Genomic DNA, 15,800 nt, shown 5'->3' with positions numbered 1-15,800 from the left:
AGAGAGAACTCAGTATTGAAAATAGTATGGAGAAACTATGTGGAGGAAGACAGATTTCAGGATTTTTTGAAGGAGGAGTGGGGTTGGGAGAATGACTTGTGCAACCTGTGCCGGTAGAAGAAGGGCAAAGCTGGATATTGAAGGAAGGGAACAGGTTTGCATTTGAGCAGGTGTATGAGCAGTCATGGTGGGTAAGAGGGCTCTTCGAAGAGCCTGGTGAATGATGACCCTATTTTATCTTTCAGGGTTGGCAATGCTTGATTGCACTGGGCATGTCCTTCCTGGACTGTGGGCACACGGTAAGCATCTCTAAAGGCCTGCTGACCGAAGAAGCCACCGGTGGCTATGCTAAGTAAACACTGGATTAGTCTGTCTGTCTTGCGCAGGTAGCCATCAGAGCCAGTGTGTTTCTATGGTTTACTGTGTGAACATAGCTAAAAGTATGTGCTGATGCACAGACAGCATTTAGGACTCAAATGTTAGTTGGTAGAGACTTTCTTTCATATGTGTTTGAAAGATGGAATTATTTTTGTTTACTTGACCTCCTTACATGGGACCTGGATTAAGTAGGATCTTTAAAAAGCTGACATTTGCTACTATCATTCCAACACTAAACTCTTGAGTAGCTGCGTAAGGGCTATCTAGCTTGTTTTATCCTTTTCAGAGATAATCATCTATGCATGATTCTTGACCAGGGCATATGTTTTAACATTTTTTAAATAATACATACAACTGAATGAGTATCCAGGTTTTATTTATCAAAATAGAGTGGATTATCAAAGGCAGAATAATTTTTATGCATACCCTTTCAGTTATTGTAATTATACAAAAATTGCAACTAGGGTGGTCATCCAGACAAAATATAAAATTAAGAGACAGGCTTAATTTTAACTTATTATTTTAACATATTTCCACTTTAAATTTCTCAGTGGAACTTAAAAGGGGTGAGAAAACAAAGAAGGTAAAAAATGGACAATTAGCAAAACTCCCCTGTAGGTGGTAGTTACTAATCACCTTTGGAAGATCTTCCTCAGAGATTGAAAGCTTATCAGGGTTTTTTTGGGAGTTCTGATTTTAATAAACTTTGTGTTAGTATAGAGCTCTCTTGATGATATATAGTCTTGAGCACATATAGTTGTAAAACCTTCACTTTCCTCCTCAAGGAGGGCGGTGATAGAAAAAGATGGTAGCATTTATGAACTGACATTCTCATGAGATTTTGGGGGTGGGGAGAAAACACTCAAAGGAGGAAGAAGAGCCATCTGTTTTATTCCTAAAAGCCAAGTCTCACCAGAATTCATCATGTTGTTCTGATGCACCGCTCTGCCTCCTGCCCAAGAGGATTTGTAAGGCAATCTCAGGAGCTGTGGAGCTAATCCTTGCAAAGCCAGCTCTCTCTCTCTCTCAGCAAGTCAGTAGGTGTCACTGTGGTTGCAGTGTTGTCTGTCGGCAAGGTTGAACTGGGCTACCTCGCTACAGCTGTTTCCTCAGAGGGAAAAACTTTGAGACCAGATCGTGGAGCTTTGGAATCAGAGGAAATGGGTGTCTTGAGCATAAAACTGCTGTCCTTTAGCCACTTGTGACATTTTTACATGTGAAGCCTGAGACCTGTGGTTATTTCAAATCGATCACATCTGTCTGCTGGAGATACATAATCAAAAACCATTTATAGCCATTGACGTGGTGAGAACAGTAATGGGAATAGATTGAAGGACTTCTGATTTTTGGAGCTTTCCTTCTGGAATCCTGCCTGATTGATGTTTCCTGTTCATCTGAGCCCCTACAGCCATTATTACTGATATTTTGCACATCGTCAAAACTACAGACTAGATGGACTGTCTTTTTTAAAGCATTAAGGGTACACTACTGTGTTTTACTGACTAGACATTTTCCTTAGCCTCTCAAGTAATAAAATGTAGAATCATGAATGAGAATTCCCCTAACTGTTCCTCCTCATATCTGCCCCTTACCAGAATCATTCCCCAAACTGGTTGTAAAGGTACTCTGTGAAGATAATCAGGGACTGATATCTTAAGCTCTTGTCTGGCTGCAGTCAGTGAAGGCCAAACTGACAGAAAAAAATTCTTCATAAAAATATACAGTAACATTTACCTTTTCCCAGGTCTGGGTGGATCCAATCAGTCTGAGATTCACAAACATTTAGGAGCAAACATAGCTGCTAGTATTCTTTTTTCTTTTTGTGAGACAGAGTCTTGCTTTATTGCCCGGGCTAGAGGGAGTGCTGTGTTGCCAGCCTAGCTCACAGCAACCTTTAACTCCTGATCTCAAGTGATCCTCCTGCCTTGGCCTCCCAAGTAGCTGGGACTACAGGTGCACACAACCATGCCTCAGTAATTTTTTCTATTTTTAGTACAGATAGGGTCTTGCTCTTGCTCAAGGTGGTCTTGTACTCCTGAGCTCAACTGATCCTCCTGTTTGGCCTCCCAGAGTGCTAGGATTACATAGCCACCACTCTTGACCTGCTAGTGTTCTTTCAAAGGTTATATAGGTGACTTGTAATGGTAAAAAATTTCTTCCCAGTTAAATGACACTCTATAATACTAATTGTGTGGTATTTTACATTGTTAAAAACACTACCATAGCTTATTCCATTTGATCCTCACAGAGAGAAAGTATATTTCAACCATTATGCTAGGTGCAATAAACAATGCATAGAAATTTAAATCCTCCATTGACAGCATGTGTGGTACTTTTTGGCAGTGTGTTTGTGTGGAATGTTTAAAGACATACAATTGTACTTTATAAAATTGGTCCTTGTTCTCCTTATACGTCACATGAAATAACTGTGCTGCTACAGTATGCTGGAAATTAACTGGGATTTGGAAGAGCTTCAGTTTGGGAATCCTGCTAGTAGCATTAGGAGTGGCTACAAGTGAGCTTTAAGTAACCATTTAACAATATGTAAACTTGGTTTGTAATTAAAAATTTTTTTTCCAATTTGGTTTCCTGGGTATTTTTTAAACCTTGAAAATACTTCATTATTGGGGTTTAACAACTCGATAATACCAAAACATCAGTTACTACCTGGAATGACACACTTGGCCCACGCTATTAGTGATTCCATCCTTAGAAGAGATAGAGAAATAAATAGGTTTAGTCCTCAGAAGGCATGGATTAATTGCAGATGCTAACAACACTTATTTCTTCATCAAATCATTTTACTAAAGGACACACCATTAACTATGTTTAAACTTGAAAAAAATTTTGTTCTGCCTTTCTCTATAAGCTATTTTTCTATCTATATAGTCTTGCTTCCCTATTGAAGTAGGCATGTACATTCTGTATATGCTACCAATAAAAATTAGTATTTGAAGAGAAACCAAAATTATTGAGCTTAAAAAGCAATGAGAATTTTGGCAGACCTGTTATAAATGGAAATATTGGCACCATTTATTTAAATAAAGGCAAAGCTCAGGCATAATAAACTATTAGCCCTGTCACTGGATACGTGACAGGAAAATCTGAGCACTTCATTTGTCCCAAGAGTGTCACTAGAACTTCATTTTCCCTTGTTGCAAGCTTTTCTTGCCTATCTTATAGGAGCTGAATAGAATAAGTAACACTATGGGAGTAATCTGGGAAGAATTTTGTTTTCCATGTTGTCCTTCCTCATTTAGCTCTCCTTACTTTGGGTTTAATTTCAGAACTAAAATAGGATGGAAAACAACTTTTAAGATCCTGATTTGAGATATTTTCTTTAGCTCTGCCCTCTAGAATGTCTTCTGCTCCTTTTGGTAGGACCAATGAATTTAAATGTGTCCGCTTCTATCGGCATTTATTATTACCACTCATTATGTGCTAGTTCCAACCTAAGCACTTGTATTATCTCATTTAATCCTATAACAACAAGAGGATCAGCTTCCATATAGACGAATCAACTGAAAAGCCAAAAGTATCTTGCCCACATCATATTGCTAATAAGTGGACAATTGGTACTTGAACAGCTTAACTCCAGAACCCATATTTTCATTCCCAAACTATCCTGTATCATATACAGGCTTTTTATGTTGGGTCAAGACACCGTGCTTTGTGTAGCAGCACCAGGAATATCAACAAATCAGATCATTTGCTTGATACTCTGATTAGTGCTGGAGTATGTTTTAGCTCAGAAGTTGCCAACTGGTAGGTTTTGTTTGGCCTGTGCAAAATTTTAAAAAGTTTGAATGCTTCTGGTAGGTGTAGAGAATGAATAGTGCCCTCTATGGTCCTACCCCAGCAATAGCCACCAACTATTAGTTAATAAAGTTTAGTAGGCCAGGCATGGTGGCTCACACCTGTCTGTAATCCTAGCACTCTGAGAGGCCGAGGTGGGTGGATTGATCAATCTTAGGAGTTCAAAACCAGCCTGAGCAAGAGGGAGGCCCTGTCTCTACTAAAAATAGAAACAAATTAATTGGCCAACTAAAAATATAGAAAAAAATTAGCCGGGAATGGTGGCACATGCCTGTGGTCTCAGCTACTTGGGAGGCTGAGGCAGAAGGATCATTTGAGCCCAGGAGTTTGAGGTTGCTGTCAGCTAGGCTGACGTCACCGCACTCTGGCAACACAGTAAGACTCTGTCTCAAAAAAAAAAAAAAAAGTTTACAGACTCAGTGCCAAGGGACAATAAGGTTCCCAAAGCCCTAAGTAATAACAGGGCTAAAATAAGACTCAATGGTATCCCAAAGTTTGTTGTGGAGAAAGGAAAAAGAAATAACTTCACAGATCCCAACACAAACCATCTGGATTCAGTTCTCCAGGAGTAGGGACTGCAAATGTGTTTTAAAAGCAGCGTAGGTGATTCTGATTCAGCCTGGCAAACATTTGGAGGTCATCTTCCTCTCTTTTAGCACATGCGATTTTATGTTTTTGTTTTTCATGAAAGGCTTTTCTCTGCTCAGTTACCAAAGGACAATGGGGCCAGGATTACAGGGCTCATATTTAGACCATTTGAAATTTGATTCCTAATACAATATGAAAATACAAGAGTACTCAGTGCATGTTTACTCTTACTATCCTGATCTGAAAGCACCCATCCTGAGGCAGTGTGTCACAAGAATAGAGTGCTAATTTCGCTGAGGATATTTGGCACTATCTCTACCCTTAACTATTTCAGCTTCTATTATTTTACACATCGGAAGCCATTAATGTGTGTATTTGTAAGCCATTTCTTTTCAGAAATAAAAATCAAGGCCGGGCGTAGGGGCTCAGGCCTGTACCTAGCGCTCTGGGAGGACGAGGTGGGCAGATTGCTCAAGGTCAGGAATTCGAAACCACCCTGAGCAAGAGCGAGATCCTGTCTCTACTATAAATAGAAAGAAATTAGTTGGCCAACTAATATATATAGAAAAAATTAGCCAGGCATGGTGGCACATGCCTGTAGTCCCAGCTACTTGGGAGGCTGAGGCAGCAGGATTGCTTTAGCCCAAGAGTTTGAGGTTGCTGTGAGGTAGGCTGACGCCAGGGCACTCACTCTAGCCTGTGCAACAAAGTGAGACTCTGTCTCAAAAAAAAAAGAAAAGAAAAGAAAGAAATAAAAATCAATATAGCAGTACTGAAAAAAGGCCTAAATTGATATGCTAATTTTAGGTACTTAAGTGTCAATTTCAGTATCTAGATACTAGAAAATCATTCTAAACCTCTTCTATCTTTTTGTCCTTAGTACCACCTGGGATTGACTGCGCAGCCTGAACTTTACCTTCTGAATACCGTGGATGCTGATTCACTTGTGTCTAGATGACTGTCAGCCTGAGAGACTATATAAGAACCACTTTTTCTAAGCTTTTTTGTGCCAGGTGTCCTGTTAACATATCTCTGTTAGTTCAGAGGTGAGTTTCGTTCAAATGTTTTGAACAAAAGACAAAGATTTCCTCATGGGAAGGGTGTGAAAAGCTGGACAGCTGTAAGTGTAGGTTGGAGACCCACCCCCTCACAACAGTCATACAATAGCCAGAGTTAAGGCCTGTGATGGGCACACACCCCTATGGGCTTGTGTCTTAACTTCTGGTATATATATTTATGTAAACCTGAACATAGAGTTTGGGTAGAGTTTTAAGGTTACATAAAAGTGATAGATCTTTTGTATTTTTTTAAAAAATATTGTTCAGATAAATCAGTTATTTGTTTTGTCTGGATCATAAGTGAGAAAGGACACGGAATAATGTTCTTTTTCACAATGAACTGGTCAGGTTGACTATCTTATAATGTGATATTTTACTATGCCAGTTAAGTTTCACTTCAATCTTAATTGACCAGAGTATATCCTTGATATATACTGATATTAACACATCATTTCTAAAGAAAACATTTCTTCTATTAGGCAATCATTATTTAACCCTGGTTATCAGCCTGCTTATAATTGTCTTTGTGGTCACTTTTCTTGAATTTTTTTGTAGTCATTAAACAAAGATGTGATAGCATTTGCCAAAGAGTAAACTGAATACCTGGTAACAAGATCCAGAAACCATACTTTAACCAATGATCAGTTTTCCATGCTGCATTGTAACTCATCCCATTCTGGTTTTCAAGTTTTAGGTAGAAAAGGAAGAAACTTCTAACATTTAACTTTGTAAGTCCTAAGCAAGATAATGAAGGTGTTAATCTTTTTTCTAATGTTTGTATAATTCTATGTCTTTTCTTCCCACTTTTCCCATTAATATTTCAAAAACCATTTCTAGTTCTAAAGTTTTTTTCTAGGGGCAGCAAATATTTGTATTGTTGAATCTCCTAGGGACTGTTAAACATTTCACTTTAGAATGCATATTTATACCAAGTAGTATGAGATTAGTACTAGGGGACTTGGAAGATTAGTCCACATGTCATAAATCATCTGCTACATGTAGGTTACCTTTTTTTTTTTTTTTGGCCTTCCTAACCAGGAATTTTTTTATTAACATTTTTGTAATAAAAAATTCCACATTAAAAGTTGGAAAGCGTTGTCATAATTTTCTGGTCGAAGAGTCAGAAGATTCACAATACAGAGCCCTCCTGGAAATGCAGTTGGCTGGAACTGAATGGCCGCCGTCCGTTTCCAGTGGCACATGCTCCAGGGTGATACATCCGCCATCACATCACTCCTCATCTGCACACCCTGCAGCATTTGTGTTGCTTTGAGCATCACTTTCCTCTCTCAGCTTTAGAGCTAAAGATAGGACGTCTCTGCCTTATTTTAAAACATACCATGTTTCAATAAGACTTTTTAAAATCAGGACATTGCCCATCTTCATTTATAATGAATGGGGTTTTTCAAAAATGACACTTTAAATTCCTTCATTTCTAATTCAGGGGTTCTTGAAAATTCAGATAGTAAGAGCAGCAACCCTACAACCCAGGTTAGAGTCCTTCTGATCCTAAAATTGAGACTGACTTTTTAAGCTTTTACTTAAAAAAGAGGCTTACTTAAAACATAAGTTTCAGTGTTTTAGTATCTTTATACAAGACAACTCTAGATGAACTGATTTGTTGGAATCCCAAGCCCCATCCCTGGGCAGTTTCATTTTTTAGTAGTTTCATTACCAGAGAATGTTGGAGAATAAAAGGTAAAAAATAAAAACACCCTGTTTTGCATGTCTTCAAAAGGTAAGGTGGTTGGTTAAACTGAGGTTAAGTACTTGAGGTGTTTCTATAGCTCGACTCCATTCTTTATATGTTGCTAGGAACAGAGTAAAGTTTACAAGTGTAGCCCCCAGGTCCTACAACCCTTATAATCAGAAAATTTTACAATAAAGCAAACTGAATCATACCAGTAGAGGGAGGCTGATCTTTAAAGAACAAGTCTTGAGTAAGCATTTTGCTAAGCTAAGAACATTTAATCATTCTTTAATTTATGATTTACAAATCTACATTTCTATGTTAAGTGTGCTTATACAGATATTGAAATATTTGATCATAAGAGTAACCTAGGTGCAGTCACTCAGTTCCTGGGGTTCAGCATTATGGAGTCACTTTGTTAAAAGATGCTCTGACAGTATACACCATAATGTCAGAAAAAGTGCAATTAAGTAATTGTTTTTTTTTTTTGGTTTTTTTTGAGACAGAGTCTCACTTTGTTGCCCAGGCTAGAGTGAGTGCCGTGGCGTCAGCCTAGCTCACAGCAACCTCAAACTCCTGGGCTCGAGTGATCCTTCTGCCTCAGCCTCCCGGGTAGCTGGGACTACAGGCATGCGCCACCATGCCCGGCTAATTTTTTTATATATATATATCAGTTGGCCAATTAATTTCTTTCTATTTATAGTAGAGACGGGGTCTCGCTCTTGCTCAGGCTGGTTTTGAACTCCTGACCTTGAGCAATCCGCCCCCCTCGGCCTCCCAAGAGCTAGGATTACAGGCGTGAGCCACACCGCCCGGCCTAATTAAGTAATTGTTACTGAGCAGCTGCTGCTACCTGTGTGTTGGTCTAATATAAAAAGCAGGCAGAGTATTATATATCCAGGCATATGAAATAGTTTAATCAGCAAGTAAGGCATCAAGGGTTATAACAGGCAATGAAAATAGCCTTCTCAATTTTAGACATTACAACATTGGTCTCCTAAAGGTTTGTCCAGAAAGTATTTTGCAAAGTAAACTACGGTATGTTATTGTTCATAGGGTCTTCCTGCAGTGACACTCCCACTTTACCCAAGCCAATGTGGGTAAATAGGCATCTTAAAGACTTCCTAACTTTTCTCCAAATGTGACTTTACCTCGTAGTTTAAACAGTTTGTGGGTCCTCATGCACAGCTACTTATGACACTTATGACTTCAACAAAGTCTAGTTAATTTTGTAGAACCCTAGGGCAATTACACTGGAGTTTGAGGCCACAAGTATAATTAACATCTACTTTGGTTTCTCGTGTTTTCTACAGTGCCATACCACACTAGCAACAGCACTTCTGGACTAAATTCTTTGCCATCTTGGGGAGTGGAATTTGTTAGCAGTTTACCTTTGTATTTCTAGAAACACTTCATTTTTATACTCCGGCTGGTTTCGAACTCTTGACCTTGTATAAAAATGAGTACAGGGGAATGTAATTGATCCTGATCACTGACTCTTGGTCAACTTTTTTTAAGAAAAACAAAACCAGTTTAACAGTTTTTTGCAATACGAGCTTGTGATTTATGCTTACTCTATAAGTGGAAATCAGGATTGTTTTAAAGATTTAAGGTTGGGTATTTTTGAACACTCATCTAGGATGTAACAGCAAAGTTGAGTAAAGTATAACTGTTAAACAAGTTCCAGCTTTTCTCAAGTTAGTTATATATTGTAGGATGTACTTAAGCAGTAAGTGTATTTAGGTTAAAGCAGTTGAATTACGTTAAATGTTGCTATGATACCACATGATATTGAACATTGTTTGGATGCATGTTGAAAGACATGCTTTTTTGTAAAACTCAATATAGGAGCTGTGTCTACAATTAAAGTGAAACATTTTGGCATGTTTGTTAATTCTAGTTTCATTTAATAACCTGTAAGGCACGTAAGTTGAAGCTTTTTTTTTAAGTTAATGGGGAAATTTGAGACGCAATACCAATACTTTAGGATGTTGGTCTTGGTGTTTGTACGAAATTCTGAGGCCTTGATTTAAATCTTTCATTGTATTGTGATTTCCTTTTAGGTATATTGCGCTAAGTGAAACTTGTCAAATAAATCTTCCTTTTAAAAAAAAAAAAATGAGTACACAAGTATAAAATGAGTACACAAATATATAAATGTTACACATTGTGTTTGTGGTAAAATACTCAAGATTCTATATAAGAATGAGGTGAAGAGTGGTGACCCAACTTTATATTGCAATATAGCCATTCTCTGATGTAATTATTACCCATTCTACAAAAGAGTTTATGAAACCTTAATTACTTTGCCCTAGTAAGGGAGAATTAAGTGATGAATAGAGTGTCACATTTAACATGGATGTAGAAAAGTTTTCTGTAACCACTATATAACTACTAATTTTCAGATTAGTTTGGCATGATATAGATTATTTTCTGACACTAACTAGAAAATAAAAAAAATTTAATTCAGAAAATCATGTCCTATGTTCTAAAAGACATCCAAGGAATTTCTAAGTATTTATGATTGTTGATTTGGAAATCAACTTCTTAAAACACTGAGACTTAATATAAAAAGGCTCTGAGAATTCTGTGATACTTCTGCAGTCAAATTTGCTACATATTGAAAATTCATTCTTCGTAAAATAGTTTTCAGATGTCTCTGTCTTTCTTGCTTCCAGTATGTAGATTTATTTTTTGGACACATTGAAGAATCGAGGTCGAATGTAATCCTTATACATAGAATAGAGAACACCTAGGAACAAAAAGATGTATATCAATAGGGTATCCGTGGGAAACAAACGCTGAATTTCTTCCACTTTATTTTTCTGAAATCAGCCCACAATTTAAAAAGAAACAAACAAAAGCCTTCCCTCATACTAATTTTTAGCTTGGATCATACAAGTGGCCCTAGACAAAACCCTTACAAAAACAAAACTATAAGAGCGCCCTTTAAGATCAGTATCAATCTGAATTTATTTATAATGTTACAATGTCACCCTAAAGTTTGAATTTTAAAATATTGATGAAATGTTAGGAAAGTGGGCAAATTTGACCAGATATTAAGATAAGGCATCTCAATTTAGCAAACATTTATTCAATGTCTACTTGTGCTCAGTATCCTGAGGAAAGTAATGGTGAATGGATCTAATCCCTGCTTCTGGGGGTTTACAGTCTAGTGGGTGAACTAGCTATGAGTTTAGGCAGATAATATATATGGCTTCCACAGGTCCAGGGCCATGCAGAAAGGGGGAAGTAGCCAGGGGAAACAGGCTGAGAAAGAGAGAAGCTGCTTCAATTAATTGCAGGGATATCAGCAGGTGTGCACACTCAAATGCAAGTTAAGGAGTCACAGATGTATTAATAAGCTACAACTCACACACCATCAGCGCCAGCCCCAGCCCAACTCAATTATCAAGGCATCAGCTATCCAGTAGAATGTCTAAACTAAATCCTTTACTTCACTTTCCTTCTAATTTCTTTCTGATACTGCTTGTTCCTATCTTCACAGAGTGCAGAGAGGATAAAGGGTCCGTAAGTTAGTTCTCGTATATCAACATGATAGGAAATTGTGGTAGAAGTCTGTGTAATTTTCTAATGAAATAGCACTATAACTATAATTGATGGATAAAATTTAGCCAACTTTTTTTTTTTAACTTGAATCATTGTGGTATATATGGAGATAATATTCTCAGATTCAGAGAGTATTATAGGACTCATTTCCTTGTCCTTTGGCTTATTAGACACAGACGATTCTTACCTCTTGCATACTTCCTAAATATTGGTGTTGGCTGAAGTTCCGATATGAACTTCTCAACTCATCCACACCTGTGGCTTCACTGGTAAGCAAGTTACATCTCTAAGTTAGATCTCTTCTGAGTGTGAATCCAGTCTGTGTAATTTTCTAATGAAATAGTACTATAACTAGAAATGATGCATAAAATTTAGCCAACTTTCTTTTAAAAAACTTGAATCATTGTGGTACGTATAGAGATAATATTCTCAGATTCAGAGAGAATTATAGGACTCCTTTCCCTGTCCTTTGGCTTATAAGACACAGAGGATTCTTACCTCTTGCCTACTTCCTAAATATTGGTGTTGGCTGAAGTTCTGATCTGAGCTTTCTCAACTCATCCACACCTGTGGATGTGGTAAGCAAGTTACATCTCTAAGTTAGATCTCTTCTGAGTGTGAATCCCATATATTCATTACCATATATGTGACATTTCCACATCCCCTAGGTTGGTGGTCTCCAAACTTTCCAAACTTACAGAAGTAAATATGTTGAGCATGTCCCTCAAAATGCACATTTATTTATAAACAATATAAATGTACTCTTAAAAAATATTATATATATACATACATATATATGTAATATATTTATAAATATAAATATTTATAAATATAAAATATATATATATATTTTAATAGAGACGGGGTCTTGCTCTTACTCAGGCTGGTCTTGAACTTCTAAGCTCCAGCAATCCTCCCTCCTCAGCCTCCCAGAGTGCTAGGATTACAGGTGTGAGCCACCATGCCCCACCAAACAATATAAGTGTACTATGGTCAATCTGTTAGTAAAGCTTATTGTTTTTTGTTTTTTGTGTTTTTGTGTTTTTTTGGAGATGGGGTCTTGCTATGTTGCCCAGGCTAACTTTGAACTCGTGGGCTGAAGTGATCCTCCTGCTTCAGCCTACTGAGTAGCTGGGACTATATGGGCACACCACTGCACCAAGCTAGTAAAGCTTCTTTATTTTGAAGATAGAATATTTCCCTCCCACATCCTCATGGATCTCTTTATACATCTTCTAGGGTATGAGTAGTCCAATTTGGAGGAATCTGTCATAGGCATCTCAGTACAATATAAAATTAAGAGTTTAGGCTCTGGAGCAGATTGCACATGTGATTGTGAACAAGTAACTTTTCCTCTCTAAGCCTCAGTTTCCTTATCTGTAAAATGAGTTAAAATCTACCCTGGAGGGTAGGTTTGTTGTATAATAAAGCCTTTGGTTTTTGTCCTGGGTTCTTGATATGGAGCTTCTGAAATGCTTGGAATTGCCTGAGTAATAGGAGTGTCTTTGTTATTCATGAGTCTTTTAGATCATACCTGAATGATATTAGATCCCTATAAACTTAATGAAGTCATCACTAATTGCAGCTGCTATCCAGATGTGGTTTCATGGCTAGAGCAAATCAGCACAACCGTTGCTATTTCATATGTAGCTATTAACTTAGGTGATTGCTTTTTTCTGTATACCTTTTAGTAAAGACAATCAAAAGCAATTACTTTCACCTGTTTGGGCCTGCAGTATACTTTCACTGTCCAATCTCAGCTCGGGTAAACTCCAACTCCTTGCCATAGTCTAGTCCGCAGGGACCTAGATTATCTCTTCATTCCATAGGACATCACATTCATCTATTACATTAATCTGATCTAAATATCAAGGGGAAATTGGAATACATGATATTTTCTGGGCATTTCTTAGTACTCCATATCCTACAATTAAAGACAATGGAAAGCTACCCCTAATATAGCTGACCCAGACCTTTTAGGAATGATGGTTTGGGTTATACCACCAGTCAAGTATAGCTAACATACTGGCTGAAAACAAAGAGAATATGAAATGGGTAGTGTTAACAATATAGTTATAATACCAGCTATGACCATCTGATCAGTTGCAGAAACAAAGACTGTGCTACTTATGAGTGTTTCTTCCTTATTTTTACATGAATGCATTTGAGCATATATTAACCATTTTTTTTCTATTCTCCACTTTCATTTATCTGTCATCTAATTCTATCATAAGAAGTGTTAATAGGAGTTCATCTTATGTCTCAGGATTTAAGTCACAGGCTATCACGGGGAAGGTGATTCAGCTCAAAGAGGAATCAGCATTACCCAAAGATGTAAAAAACTTTGTATCCTGTTTTGGGAGAGAATTAGCATGTTTTGGTTATACAAGGGATGGCTGATTTTGCCATTGTCTTTATTTGGAAGTGTGATTAAAAGAAGTATATATGGATGTCATGTTGACAAGGGCTGGGCAGTGGTGTATTTGTATTATGTCAGCTGAACTAACCTGTAGCTACATTTTCCAGAATTCCTTTGCCTTTATTTCCTAGGTTAGTATACAAGAGATATGTTGCATGAGATTTAGAAGCAGCAGCCAAATTCTTATGCTTGGAAGATACTGCTGTGGCACAGTTTTGCTCATCTGCTGGCCCATTTTGTCAGCATGGGCAGCAATCACGAGTATGGCTACTGCGGCCCTGCTGAAATTCCTCCTCCATCTTCTGTGACTCCTTTGCCAGGTCCATGCCAGCTCCAGAATGAAGGGCATTGGATTTTTCTATATTTTACTCCCATCATTGAATTTGGAGGCTTGAAGATGGTTAAAAACCCACAAGGGTGGTTTTTTTCCTTCCTAATTCTTTGCCTTGCCCACTTCAGGCCCCAGCTCAGGATACATGAGCAATAGCCTTATAATTATACAAGTCCAAATACCTATAATAAATCCCTTAGTCAATATTACTGGTTTTACTTTTCTCATTAAACAGTGATTGAGTCACCGACCATACCAAACTGTGCAGGGTTCCACTAATAGGCCATGCTTCTGTGTCTTTGTCTATTCCTTTGCCTAGAATCCTGATCTCCTCCTCTGCCTATTTAAATCCTCCATATTCTTGGATCCTGACATAGTTTACATCCTTAGAGAAGCCTCCCCTGACCTCCTGGCCCTAGTTAACTACTACTCCTTTGTGCTGGTGCTTCCATAGCAACCTGTGTATCTCTGTCACAGCATCCATGGCTTTATATTGTCGTCCTCTCTTCTTGGTCTTTTTCTGTACGGAGACTAAACTATTTGATGGTAAGAACTGGAGACCTTACACAGTGTCTGGCACATAGCAGGCACTAAATAAATGTTTGCTGAGTGATGAAAATGAGGACTGTGACTTTGCAGTAGAGCTTCTTGTTGTATTTGGTTCAAGACTCACATATCACAGCTTGTAATAATAAGATAATTGCCACATCACTTTTTATATGCAAGCCCCACACCCATCATTGCATAATCCCCAACCTACTCTCAGGCTGACTCTATTCTGCACAGCATGAAGGGGAGCTAAAACATTGTGACTTGTTAATATTACTGTAGACAAAAGAATTTAGATAATTAGGTCCTAAAATGGACTTGTTATTATAACTATCTGATTTAGCTGTTGATGCAACCTGAATTAACCAAGATAATTTACACTTGTTCTTTGGATTTGACTGTATAGGTGTTTACTTAATTTATGGACTAATGAAAAGATTTCTCTAGTGCTCAAACTTGGAATAAAAGGAGAAGGCAGCTGTTGAGATTTGTAGGCTCTAAAAATGTCTTCTTCTCACTTAAACTATTTTAATAACTACATCTGCTGTTCATATATGCTGGGAAATATGATCACTGCTCTTAACCATGCAATATAGGCTATGATCTAAAACTGCTCTCCTGGGTGGGCATAGTGGCTCAAACCTGTAATCCTAGCACTCTGGGAGGCCAAGGTGGGCAGATTGCTCAAGGTCAGGAGTTCAAAACCAGCCTGAGCAAGAGTGAGACCCCCATCTCTACTAAAAATAGAAAAAAATTAATTGGCCAACTAAAAATATATAGAAGAATTAGCGGGGCATGGTGGCGCATGTCTGTAGTCCCAGCTACTTGGGAGGCTGAGGCAGAAAGATCACTTGAGCCCAGGAGTTTGAGGTTGCTGTGAGCTACGCTGACACCATGGCACTCTAGCCTGGGCAACAGACTCAGACTCTGTCTCAGAAAAAAATAAATAAATAAAACTGCTCTCCTTAGCTGAGTTATTTAGGATAGGAACAATTCACTGCTCACTTCACTATAGAGATTAACAACCTATCACACCCTACTGGGATGTTTTGTCAGCTGAAAATCTTAAGAAATTCAGCCCATTACTGGGCAACAACCTCAACCAAGTAAGGATCAATCTTTCTTACCCTTCTCCCAGTACATCATCTTGACCCAATATTCATTTTCTACCATTAATGAATAAAATAAAGAAAAATACTTTTAAAGACAGCTGAACATAAGATACAAATTATGCAGGTTACCCAGAGTCACAGCTCCTACAACAAATCCTTGGGCAGCAACTCTCAGGTGAATAAAATGAATGGACATTTTCTGGTCTCTTCTGTACTTCAACTTGTAAAGACCATAGGACACCACAGTCACAAAACCTGCTATACCTGTGAATTTAAAAATTAAGGGTTA

General features: G+C 37.9%; 2 protein-coding genes across 5 annotated transcripts in view; one reads left to right on the top strand and one right to left on the bottom strand.

Annotated features, from left to right (window-relative positions):
• Positions 1-15,800, top strand: part of LOC105870047 (natural resistance-associated macrophage protein 2) — a 59,635-nt gene that overhangs the window by 27,334 nt on the left and 16,501 nt on the right. For 3 of the 4 annotated variants that reach the window (XM_020287452.2, XM_012762348.3, XM_020287454.2), the window contains exons 16-17: positions 246-299; positions 5,663-6,932. In XM_020287452.2, the coding sequence (XP_020143041.2) occupies positions 246-299; positions 5,663-5,740 (132 nt within the window). In that variant the 3' untranslated portion in view covers positions 5,741-6,932. Of the gene's footprint in view, positions 1-245; positions 300-5,662; positions 6,933-15,800 lie in introns of those variants that run through there. The other variant, XR_012921440.1, reaches the window with a different exon arrangement.
• The window catches only part of HIGD1C (HIG1 hypoxia inducible domain family member 1C), an 11,529-nt gene continuing 4,947 nt past the window's right edge, over positions 9,219-15,800 (bottom strand). Inside the window, exons 2-3 of the mRNA XM_012762321.3 lie at positions 15,641-15,775; positions 9,219-10,282 (exon numbers count right to left, since the gene is read on the bottom strand). Of these exons, the coding sequence (XP_012617775.1) occupies positions 10,218-10,282; positions 15,641-15,775 (200 nt within the window). The 3' untranslated portion in view covers positions 9,219-10,217. The remainder of the gene's footprint in view (positions 10,283-15,640; positions 15,776-15,800) is intronic.

Source organism: Microcebus murinus, chromosome 10 (genome assembly GCF_040939455.1).
Source record: "Microcebus murinus isolate Inina chromosome 10, M.murinus_Inina_mat1.0, whole genome shotgun sequence".
Taxonomy (NCBI): domain Eukaryota; kingdom Metazoa; phylum Chordata; class Mammalia; order Primates; family Cheirogaleidae; genus Microcebus; species Microcebus murinus.
This window is presented reverse-complemented; position numbering and strand designations above follow the sequence as displayed.